The following is a 12910-nucleotide window of genomic DNA, read 5'->3' as shown; positions in this document are numbered from 1 at the left end:
GCGGGTCCTGGGAAAGATGGTAGCTTCTTACGAAGCAATTCCATTCGGCAGGTTCCATGCCAGAATTTTTCAGTGGGACCTGTTGGACAAGTGGTCCGGATCGCATCTTCAGATGCATCGTTTAATAACCCTGTCTCCACGAACCAGGGTGTCTCTTCTGTGGTGGCTGCACAGTGCTCATCTTCTGGAGGGCCGCAGATTCGGCATACAGGACTGGGTCCTGGTGACCACGGATGCCAGCCTATGAGGCTGGGGGGCAGTCACAAAGGGAAGAAATTTCCAAGGACTATGGTCAAGTCAGGAGACTGCCCTTCACATAAATATTCTGGAACTAAGGGCCATTTACAATGCCCTAAGTCAAGCAAAATCCCTGCTCCTACACCAGCCGGTGCTGATCCAGTCAGACAACATCACGGCAGTCGCCCATGTGAATCGACAGGGCGGCACAAGAAGCAGGACGGCGATGGCAGATGCCACAAAAATTCTCCGATGGGCGGAGAATCATGTACTAGCACTGTCAGCAGTGTTCATCCCGGGAGTGGACAACTGGGAAGCAGACTTTCTCAGCAGGCACGACCTCCACCCGGGAGAGTGGGGACTTCATCCAGAAGTCTTCCAAATGATTGTAAATCAATGGGGTCGTCCACAGGTGGACATGATGGCGTCCCGCCTAAACAAAAAACTAGAGAAGTATTGCACCAGGTCAAGAGACCCTCAGGCGATAGCTGTGGACGCTCTAGTGACACCGTGGGTGTACCGGTCAGTTTATGTGTTCCCTCCTCTACCTCTCATACCAAAGGTATTGAGAATAATAAGAAAGCGAGGAGTAAACACAATTCTCGTGGTTCCGGATTGGCCGAGAAGAGCGTGGTACCCGGAACTTCAAGAGATGATCTCAGAGGACCCGTGGTCTCTGCCGCTCAGACAAGACCTGCTGCAGCAGGGCCCCTGTCTGTTCCAAGACTTACCGCGGCTGCGTTTGACGGCATGGCGGTTGAACGCCGGATCCTGAAGGAAAAGGGCATTCCGGAGGAAGTCATTCCTACGCTTATTAAAGCCAGGAAAGAGGTCACAGCAACTCATTATCACCGCATATGGCGGAGGTATGTTGCATGGTGTGAGGCCGAAAAGGCCCCAACGGAGGAATTTCAACTAGGTCGATTTCTGCATTTCCTGCAAGCAGGAGTGAATATGGGCCTAAAACTGGGCTCCATTAAGGTACAGATCTCGGCTCTGTCAATTTTCTTTCAAAAAGAACTAGCTTCAGTACCTGAAGTTCAGACATTTGTTAAAGGAGTGCTGCATATTCAGCCCCCGTTTGTGCCCCCCGTGGCACCTTGGGATCTCAACGTGGTGTTGAGTTTCTTAAAATCACATTGGTTTGAACCACTAAAAACCGTGGATCTGAAATATCTCACGTGGAAGGTGGTTATGTTATTGGCCTTGGCTTCTGCCAGGCGAGTATCAGAATTGTCGGCTTTGTCTTGTAAAAGCCCTTATTTGATTTTCCATATGGACAGGGCAGAATTGAGGACTCGTCCCCAGTTTCTCCCAAAGGTGGTGTCAGCGTTTCACCTGAACCAGCCTATTGTGGTGCCTGCGGCTACTAGGGACTTGGAGGACTCCAAGTTGCTAGACGTTGTCAGGGCACTGAAAATATATGTTTCCAGAACGGCTAGAGTCAGAAAATCTGACTCGCTGTTAATCCTGTATGCACCCAACAAGCTGGGTGCTCCTGCTTCTAAGCAGACTATTGCTCGTTGGATTTGTAGTACAATTCAGCTTGCACATACTGTGGCAGGCCTGCCACAGCCAAAATCTGTCAATGCCCATTCCACAAGGAAGGTGGGCTCATCTTGGGCGGCTGCCCGAGGGGTCACGGCTTTACAACTTTGCCGAGCTGCTACTTGGTCAGGGGCAAACACGTTTGCAAAATTCTATAAATTTGATACCCTGGCTGAGGAGGACCTGGAGTTCTCTCATTCGGTGCTGCAGAGTCATCCGCACTCTCCCGCCCGTTTGGGAGCTTTGGTATAATCCCCATGGTCCTTACGGAGTTCCCAGCATCCACTAGGACGTCAGAGAAAATAAGAATTTACTCACCGGTAATTCTATTTCTCGTAGTCCGTAGTGGATGCTGGGCGCCCATCCCAAGTGCGGTTTATCTGCAATACTTGTACATAGTTATTGTTAACTAAATCGGGTTATTGTTGAGCCATCTGTTGAGAGGCTCTATTGTTTCATACTGTTAACTGTGTTTCATATCACGAGTTGTACGGTGTGATTGGTGTGGCTGGTATGAGTCTTACCCGGGATTCAAAATCCTTCCTTATTGTGTACGCTCGTCCGGGCACAGTACCTAACTGAGGCTTGGAGGAGGGTCATAGTGGGAGGAGCCAGTGCACACCAGGTAGTCTAAGATCTTTCTAGAGTGCCCAGCCTCCTTCGGAGCCCGCTATTCCCCATGGTCCTTACGGAGTTCCCAGCATCCACTACGGACTACGAGAAATAGAATTACCGGTGAGTAAATTCTTATTTTTTTTATCACCTGCCTGAGTCAGCCAAAAGAAAACACATCCTGGATCCTATGTGTTTCCAGGCCAAAATAGAAAACAGTTTTTCCGAAAATATTGGGAAATAAGTGTATAGGTCCAATAAAAAGGGGGGGTTCACGGGCGAAAAATTTTGCAGGCCTAATTGGATACCCCCCTAAACCAAAAACTCGGCCTTACATCCAGACTGGGATTATTGAAGGCCTGTAATCTACAATAAATACTACCAGATTGTAAAATTCTGGCAGTTCCATGCTTAAACTATCAGCTATCATTAGACACTGTGCACAGCAAGTGTATGAAGCAGCCTCCAGCTGAATGTAGCAGTGCCTTTTAAGAGCTTCAGTTGCAAGTAACAGATGCCACAAATATTTCCAGTTTAACTGATTTTTATTTAATAATAGGATCCCTGATGAGCAATTTGAAGATCACAGTGCTCCTCCTTCTCCTGAGGAAAGAGATTCTGGGTTCTTCATGTTGAAGAAGGACAGTGAAAGGAGAGCCACCCTGCATCGCATTCTCACTGAGGACCAAGATACGGTGGTTAGGAACCTGATGAAAACACTAGGCCAGGTAACCTAATGATGGCATTATAATTCTAGAACCTGTTGATGGGAATGTGTCCTTAGCAAGACCAACATATGGGGAACATTCAATGATAGATTGCTTAGAAGTGTATGATTGGATTTAGCATATAATGATTGTGGGACCAGTTTACATTAACTAGTAGCAATGGGACAGGGGTGTTATGTTTGATTGAACTATGTTGGCTAGGTTATATGTATTTTTCTTAATGGAATACAATGTATTTTTTTAAAGATAGAAGTCCTCTGAACTGTTTTTTGCTTTTCCCACTGGCTTGGATGATGAATGTGGCAAATGTTATTGTTTAAGACCGTTTTTTTAATCAGACGTAGTAGAGATTACGGTTTCCTTCTGACCTAAATGTAGCCATCTGTGAAAACTAAAATGTCACTTTTGCTCTATTACCGTGCATTATAAAACATTTACTTAGTGTCCTCGTACAGACGTGCTTTACAAATAGTCTCTCTCAGCAGAACATGTAAAATGTACTTTTTAAATTGTTATTTGTAAAGTAATGACCGCGGAGGAAGATTCTCTATAACAATGTCTTACCCATTTGGTTATATAATCAGTCATACTAAAATTGTCCTTATATTTTACAACCTAAACCTATATGTACCTTTCCTTTCTCTAAAGCTTAATACTTTTGTAGGAAGACTTTTTTCTTTTTCTTTTTGTAAGTCTACTTGTAAGGTCCCATTTTACACTGTTTTTGTTTTGTGACAATAAAGTTGAGCTTACAACTTTAGTGGATGGCTAATTGCATAGACCTAACCAATCATGATGGTTATGCATACTGTTCCACTCTCCACTACCAGATGATTGACGGTAACTGAACTCGCTAGACTTGACATATTCAATTTGGTGGGTTGGCCAAACTTGACATTATTGTGTCAACGAACATACTTTGGTCAAAATGAACAAATAGGTCCAATCGGTCTCAATGTGCATGGTTACTATTACATTTTGGACCAGAATCTTATTAGCGTGGAGTTTGTATGATCTACCCTGCTGTTGTTGTTGTTGTTTTTCTCCTGGTACTGGGTTTTCCTCCAGCATTCCAAAAACATACCAGTAGGTTACCTGGCTGATGACTGAAATGGACACTAGTCCACTTGTGTGTTAGGAGTTTAGATCATAAGCTTTTATGCGACAGGGACTGACAATTTTGATTGCATTTTATAAATGTTTTTAGTGTGCATTACCATTTTTTACAACCTGTTTTTCATTTATTTTTTTCTTTTGCATTTACGAATGATTACAATTTTTGATCACTGTGCTTTTTAAAAATAGTTGTATTGCTTTCCATAGATAATTGGGAGACCTACTGTTTAATGTACTGTACCTTTTGGAACTGCCACTGTTAAATTATATGTGTATGATGTCAATAGGGTGCAGAACAAATCATATTAAAGTGGGAACATATAACAACATTGGTGACCAGCCTACGGGAGTTTGTTAGGTCTACTGACCGGAAGATCATTGCCTCTACTCTATCAAAACTGAAGCTGGAGCTGGATTTTGACAGTCATGCTATCAGTCAGGTCCAAGTGGTACTATTTGGTTTTCAGGATGCGGTAGGTAAAAACGATGTGAAAGGCTAGCTTTATCATAAAAGCAATCACATGATGTGTACTATATTTTTGAATTAATGGCTACTAAAAGAAATAGTTACTATAGGTTTTGCTTTTTTTATGGGTCTAGAGGGCTGATTCCAGTTAGTATGGTAAGCACTAGCAGCTGCAACATCCTACTGCTAACTTATGTTAAAGCTGCAAGATGCGTGTAAATAGACGCTTCCTGCCTGCTTGTGTGTTCCGCTGCTGCGTCTAGACATCCTGCATCAGATCACTTGCGTGAGCAGGCTGTTCATGCTGCCCAGGCCAGGAAGTTTGCATCTGGAGATGCAAACCCTGACCTCCGCACACCTACAAAACGAGGTCAACAAGCGCTCATTTTTGTGGAACGCTGTTCTTACCCGCCCCTAAACGTCCACAGTCTGTCAGGTTGCGGTGTATGGTTTACATACAAATTCGAATCAGGTCCTGTATATGAAACTGTGATCACTTTCTCCAGAGTTTTCCCTGTTGAAATGACTTCTCTCGGTTTTTCCCAATTTGTCAAGAGGTAAACCATGTGGATTTTCTTTCTGCAATAACTCTTTTTTTCACTTGCTACCGTCCCCATAGAGTTCTGTGGGGACTGTGTCTTGAGCCACTTTACCAAATGGTGAAAAGTACATTTCAGGATGGCATTGGTGGCATTTGGGATCAGCAAAGCAAGCTAGGTTTCACTTGATCACATGTAGGTAAAATCATTATGTGCAGGAGCATCACTGCAGTCAGTGACACCGGGACGCTGTAAAGCCCTTTGCGCGCACATCCGAGAAGTAGGTGTGTCATCAGATGCTGACCCCATTTCCATTACTCCGGGGGCGTGCCCAGCATTCCCAGAGATGCTGGGCTGCCCCCTGAGACTTGTATGCCTGCAAAGCCAGCTCCTACACTGTGACTGAAACCGAGCTCAGCACATGGCTCCTGTCACTGAGGAGGAGCTGGCATTTTTGTGTCATCCTCGGAGGGTAACACCCGGGTGCAGCCTGCACTCCATAGTGACGTAACTATGCATGTGCAGATATAAGAATTGTTAGCTCAGTGGCTTGGTAAATAAACTCATTATTTTTATTATTTTAACTATACTTGTAAATGATTTGATACAATGCTCCTCTGAGTCTGCGCTTGATCCAGATTAACACTTGAAGTGATAAAGGAGGCTGTAAGTGACCCCAAAAATATCCATTCACTGACATCACTAGCTATCACCATGCGACCCTGTCTGTGTTCAATTTGGCTTGTACAGTATGTTACCTCCCTTATTTTCTTCACTTTGTACATCAGCAGAGTATACTGTACGTAACCAATATATAATTGGATTTACTTGGGAAGAACAACGTTTTTAGTATCACTTGCCAAAGTAAATACTGTTTTAGCTTTACCAGACCTTATTTTGTAAATAAATTGGAGGGAAATATGAAGCAGCATTTAAGTCTATTAACCATTAGTAAGTGATAGTCAAAGAGACATTATCATTAGCATAAGAGGATAGAAGCCTGGTATACCATATTATGTTTAACTATATTGGTGCCATCTGTCTCCTGTTGCCTGGAACACTATGGGCTCATTCCAAATACCCAAGAAGGGGACAAGTTGTTGCAATAGGACAGCAATTTGCCCCCACTTATGGCCCAATCTCACCTTGTGAGGCAGCACCATAAGTACGGTATATTGCCACACTTACTCACACCCACAGTGAAGTTGCGGGTAATTAGACTGAGCCGGGTGGTCTTCAGTATGCCGACTTACGGGATCCCGGCGCACAGTATACCGGCGCCGGAATCCCGACAGCCGGCATACCGACACTTATTCTCCCTCGTGGGGGTCCACGACCCCCCTGGAAGAAGAATAAAATAGCGTAGCGCGGCGAGCGAAGCGAGCCCGCAAGGGGCTCATTTGCGCTCGCCACACTGTCTGTAAGCCGGCGGTCGGGCTCCCAGCTCCGGTATGCTGGTCGCTGTGAGCCCGACCGCCGGCATACCATACTGAACCCGACTGAGCCCTGTGCATCACTTAAGACACATTAGGGGTAATGTATCAAATCTTCTAAAGTGTGGAGAAGTTGGCCATAGCAACAAATCATCTATATATATTTCTCTGACGTCCTAGTGGATGCTGGGAACTCCGTAAGGACCATGGGGAATAGCGGCTCCGCAGGAGACTGGGCACAAAAGTAAAAGCTTTATGACTAGCTGGTGTGCACTGGCTCCTCCCCCTATGACCCTCCTCCAAGCCTCAGTTAGATTTTTGTGCCCGGCCGAGAAGGGTGCATGCTAGGTAGCTCTCCTGAGCTGCTTAGAGTAAAAGTTTAAATAGGTTTTTTATTTTCAGTGAGACCTGCTGGCAACAGGCTCACTGCATCGTGGGACTAAGGGGAGAAGAAGCGAACTCACCTGCATGCAGAGTGGATTGGGCTTCTTGGCTACTGGACATTAGCTCCAGAGGGACGATCACAGGCTCAGCTTGGATGGGTCCCGGAGCCGCGCCGCCGGCCCCCTTACAGAGCCAGAAGAGCGAAGAGGTCCGGAAAAATCGGCGGCAGAAGACGTTCCTGTCTTCAATAAGGTAGCGCACAGCACTGCAGCTGTGCGCCATTGCTCTCAGCACACTTCACACTCCGGTCACTGAGGGTGCAGGGCGCTGGGGGGGAGCGCCCTGAGACGCAATAAAACACGTTTTAAACCTTATATGGCTAAAGAAATGCATCACATATAGCTCCTGGGCTATATGGATGCATTTAACCCCTGCCAGTTTTCCTAAAAAAAGCGGGAGAAAATGCCGCCGAAAAGGGGGCGGAGCCTATCTCCTCAGCACACAAGCGCCATTTTCCCTCACAGCTCCGCTGGAAGGACGGCTCCCTGACTCTCCCCTGCAGTCCTGCTACAGAATCAGGGTAAAACAAGAGAGGGGGGGCACTAATTGGCAGATAATACAAATACAGCAGCTATAGAAGGGAGAAACACTTATATAAGGTTATCCCTGTATATATATAGCGCTCTGGTGTGTGCTGGCAAACTCTCCCTCTGTCTCCCCAAAGGGCTCGTGGGGTCCTGTCCTCTATCAGAGCATTCCCTGTGTGTGTGCTGTGTGTCGGTACGATTGTGTCGACATGTATGAGGAGGAAAATGATGTGGAGGCGGAGCAATTGCCTGTAATAGTGATGTCACCCCCTAGGGAGTCGACACCTGACTGGATGGTCGTATGGAAGGAATTACGTGACAGTGTCAGCACTTTGCAAAAAACTGTTGACGACATGAGACAGCCGGCAAATCAGTTAGTGCCTGTCCAGGCGTCTCAAACACCGTCAGGGGCTCTAAAGCGCCCGTTACCTCAGATGGTCGACACAGACCCAGACACGGATACTGACTCCAGCGTCGACGGTGACGAGACAAACGTAATGTCCAGTAGGGCCACACGTTACATGATCACGGCAATGAAGGAGGCTTTGAACATTTCTGATACTACAAGTACCACAAAAAGGGGTATTATGTGGGGTGTGAAAAAAACTACCCATAGTTTTTCCTGAATCAGATGAATTAAATGAGGTGTGTGACAAAGCGTGGGTTTCCCCCGATAAAAAACTGCTGATTTCTAATAAATTATTGGCATTATACCCTTTCCCGCCAGAGGTTAGGGCGCGTTGGGAAACACCCCCTAGGGTAGATAAGGCGCTCACACGCTTATCAAAACAAGTGGCGTTGCCGTCTCCTGATACGGCCGCCCTTAAGGAACCAGCTGATAGAAAGCTGGAAAATATCCTAAAGGGTATATACACACATACTGGTGTTATACTACGACCAGCAATCGACTCAGCCTGGATGTGCAGCGCTGGAGTGGCTTGGTCGGATTCCCTGACTGAAAATATTGATACCCTGGATAGGGACAGTATATTATTGACTATAGAGCATTTAAAGGATGCATTACTATATATGCGAGATGCACATAGGGATATTTGCACCCTGGCATCAAGAGTAAGTGCGCTGTCCATTTCTGCCAGAAGAAGTTTATGGACACGACAGTGGTCAGGTGATGCGGATTCCAAACGGCATATGGAAGTTTTGCCGTATAAAGGGGAGGAGTTATTTGGGGTCGGTCTATCGGACCTGGTGGCCACGGCGACGGCTGGGAAATCCACCTTTTTACCCCAGGTCACCTCTCAGCAGAAAAAGACACCGTCTTTTCAAACTCAGTCCTTTCGTCCCCATAAGGGCAAGCGGGCAAAAGGCCACTCATTTCTGCCCTGGGGCAGAGGAAGGGGAAAAAGACTGCAGCAGGCAGCCTCTTCCCAGGATCAGAAGCCCTCCCCCGCTTCTGCCAAGTCTTCAGCATGACGCTGGGGCTTTACAAGCGGACTCAGGCACGGTGGGCGCCCGTCTCAAAAATTTCAACGCGCAGTGGGCTCACTCGCAAGTGGACCCCTGGATCCTGCAGGTTGTATCACAGGGGTACAAATTGGAATTCGAGACGTCTCCCCCTCGCCGGTTCCTGAAGTCTGCTCTACCAACGTCTCCCTCCGACAGGGAGGCAGTATTGGAAGCTATTCACAAGCTGTATTCCCAGCAGGTGATAATCAAGGTACCCCTCCTACAACAGGGAAAGGGGTATTACTCCACGCTGTTTGTGGTACCGAAGCCGGACGGCTCGGTGAGACCGATTTTAAATCTGAACCACGGCACCACGGGTCTTTACCAAGGTAATGGCCGAAATGATGATTCTTCTTCGAAGAAAAGGCGTCTTAATTATCCCTTACTTGGACGATCTCCTGATAAGGGCAAGGTCCAGGGAACAGTTAGAGGTCGGAGTAGCACTATCTCAGGTAGTGCTACGTCAGCACGGGTGGATTCTAAATATTCCAAAATCGCAGCTGATTCCAACAACACGTCTACTGTTCCTAGGGATGATTCTGGACACAGTCCAGAAAAAGGTGTTTCTCCCGGAGGAGAAGGCCAGGGAGTTATCCGAGCTAGTCAGGAACCTCCTGAAACCAGGACAAGTGTCAGTGCATCAATGCACAATGGTCCTGGGAAAGATGGTGGCTTCTTACGAAGCGATTCCATTCGGAAGATTCCATGCAAGAACTTTTCAGTGGGATCTGCTGGACAAATGGTCCGGATCGCATCTTCAGATGCATCAGCGGATAACCCTATCTCCAAGGACAAGGGTGTCTATCCTGTGGTGGTTGCAGAGTGCTCATCTTCTAGAGGGCTGCAGATTCGGCATTCAGGACTGGATTCTGGTGACCACGGATGCCAGCCTGAGAGGCTGGGGAGCAGTCACACAGGGAAGAAATTTCCAGGGCTTGTGGTCAAGCATGGAAACGTCTCTTCACATAAATATCCTGGAACTAAGGGCAATTTACAATGCCCTAAGTCAAGCAAGGCCTCTGCTTCAGGGTCAGTCGGTATTGATCCAATCGGACAACATCACGGCAGTCGCCCACGTAAACAGACAGGGCGGCACAAGAAGCAGGAGGGCAATGGCAGAAGCTGCAAGAATTCTTCGCTGGGCGGAAAATTATGTGACAGCACTGTCAGCGGTGTTCATTCCGGGAGTGGACAACTGGGAAGCAGACTTCCTCAGCAGACACGACCTCCACCCGGGGGAGTGGGGACTTCACCCAGAAGTCTTCCACGTGATTGTAAACCGTTGGGAAAAACCAAAGGTGGACATGATGGCGTCTCGTCTCAACAAGAAACTAGACAGATATTGCGCCAGGTCAAGGGACCCTCAGGCGATAGCGGTGGACGCTCTGGTAACACCGTGGGTGTACCAGTCAGTGTATGTGTTCCCTCCTCTGCCTCTCATACCCAAAGTATTGAGAATCATAAGAAGGAGAGGAGTAAGAACTATACTCGTGGCTCCGGATTGGCCAAGGAGGACTTGGTACCCGGAACTTCAAGAGATGCTCACGGAGGACCCGTGGCCTCTACCTCTAAGAAAGGACCTGCTCCAGCAGGGACCTTGTCTGTTCCAAGACTTACCGCGGCTGCGTTTGACGGCATGGAGGTTGAACGCCGGATCCTGAAGGAAAAAGGCATTCCAGATGAAGTCATCCCTACCCTGATCATGGCCAGGAAGGATGTAACCGCGAAACATTATCACCGCATTTGGCGAAAACAGGTTGCGTGGTGTGAGGCCAAGAAGGCCCCTACAGAGGAATTTCAACTGGGTCGTTTCCTGCATTTCCTGCAAACAGGACTATCTATGGGCCTAAAATTAGGGTCCATTAAGGTTCAAATTTCGGCCCTGTCAATATTCTTCCAAAAAGAACTGGCTTCAGTGCCTGAAGTTCAGACGTTTGTCAAAGGGGTACTGCATATACAGCCTCCTTTTGTGCCTCCAGTGGCACCTTGGGATCTCAATGTAGTGTTGAGTCTCCTAAAGTCACATTGGTTTGAACCACTCACCACTGTGGAATTAAAATATCTCACATGGAAAGTGGTTATGCTGTTAGCCCTGGCTTCAGCCAGGCGTGTCTCAGAATTGGCGGCTTTATCATATAAAAGCCCTTACCTAATTTTTCATTCAGACAGGGCAGAACTGAGGACTCGCCCTCAATTTCTCTCTAAGGTGGTTTCAGCGTTTCACATGAACCAGCCTATTGTGGTGCCTGCGGCTACTAGGGACTTGGAGGACTCCAAGTTGCTGGACGTAGTCAGGGCCCTGAAAATATATGTTTCCAGGACGGCTGGAGTCAGAAAATCTGACTCGCTGTTTATCCTGTATGCACCCAACAAGCTGGGTGCTCCTGCTTCTAAGCAGACGATTGCTCGTTAGATTTGTAGTACGATTCAGCTTGCACATTCTGTGGCAGGCCTGCCACAGCCAAAATCTGTAAAAGCCCATTCCACAAGGAAGGTGGGCTCATCTTGGGCGGCTGCCCGAGGGGTCTCGGCTTTACAACTTTGCCGAGCAGCTACTTGGTCAGGGGCAAACACGTTTGCTAAATTTTACAAATTCGATACCCTGGCTGAGGAGGACCTGGAGTTCTCTCATTCGGTGCTGCAGAGTCATCCGCACTCTCCCGCCCGTTTGGGAGCTTTGGTATAATCCCCATGGTCCTTACGGAGTTCCCAGCATCCACTAGGACGTCAGAGAAAATAAGAATTTACTTACCGATAATTCTATTTCTCATAGTCCGTAGTGGATGCTGGGCGCCCATCCCAAGTGCGGATTGTCTGCAATACTTGTATATAGTTATTGTTACAAAAATTGGGTTGTTTATTGTTGTGAGCCATCTTTTCAGAGGCTCCTACGTTTATCATACTGTTAACTGGGTTCAGATCACAAGTTGTACGGTATGATTGGTGTGGCTGGTATGAGTCTTACCCGGGATTCAAGATCCTTCCTTATTATGTACGCTCGTCCGGGCACAGTATCCTAACTGAGGCTTGGAGGAGGGTCATAGGGGGAGGAGCCAGTGCACACCAGCTAGTCATAAAGCTTTTACTTTTGTGCCCAGTCTCCTGCGGAGCCGCTATTCCCCATGGTCTTTACGGAGTTCCCAGCATCCACTACGGACTATGAGAAATAGAATTATCGGTAAGTAAATTCTTATTTTAGAGGTATCTGATGCTCGCTTTGGGAGGCGGGAATGCGCTGCTACTGTGTCTGGAAATTGTCCAGCCTTCCCATGTGCTAGATTGGAGAAAGACCACATGAAATAAGCATGCTAAGGGTAATGTCCTATAACTTATGGGACACTTAACGGTCTATTCAATTCGTGTCAGAATTTCCGACAAGTCGGAAAAACAGCACTTATCGACTTTTTTAGGTTGAATCTGGATTTGACCTATTAAATTCCAGTGCCGTTTTCGGAAAACACGTGGATCAGCGGATTAGCCACAGAACCACGTTTTTTGTCGAATTTGCTGCCGTTTCCGACAGATTTTTGGCCCGTTTTTGACAATACCAAATTGACTTTAAAAAAAAGTCGTATCAGTATTGGCAGTAACGGGCAAAAACCTGTTGGAAATGCCCACAAATACATACCTCCCAACTGTCCCGATTTTTGCGGGACAGTAGCGTTTTTGGGACTGTCCCGCTGTCCCATCGCTGGCCACAGTGTCCTGCGGTGGTGGGGGGGGGGGGGGCAGTTGAGAGGTTCTTGCACTCGCTGCACTGCTTAACAGAGCAGCGGTGAATAGACGTCTATTCAGT

The 12910-nt window shown here is 47.2% G+C and overlaps 1 protein-coding gene across 1 annotated transcript in view; it reads left to right on the top strand.

Moving 5' to 3' along the window:
• The window catches only part of MAP3K5 (mitogen-activated protein kinase kinase kinase 5), a 368573-nt gene that overhangs the window by 307990 nt on the left and 47673 nt on the right, over positions 1-12910 (top strand). The window contains exons 23-24 of the mRNA XM_063917408.1: positions 2957-3125; positions 4529-4714. Coding sequence (XP_063773478.1) covers positions 2957-3125; positions 4529-4714 — 355 coding nt within the window. The remainder of the gene's footprint in view (positions 1-2956; positions 3126-4528; positions 4715-12910) is intronic.

The sequence above is a fragment of the Pseudophryne corroboree genome, chromosome 4 (genome assembly GCF_028390025.1).
Source record: "Pseudophryne corroboree isolate aPseCor3 chromosome 4, aPseCor3.hap2, whole genome shotgun sequence".
Lineage (NCBI taxonomy): Eukaryota > Metazoa > Chordata > Amphibia > Anura > Myobatrachidae > Pseudophryne > Pseudophryne corroboree.
Note: the sequence above shows the minus strand (reverse complement) of the source record. Positions and strands in the feature narration are given on the sequence as shown.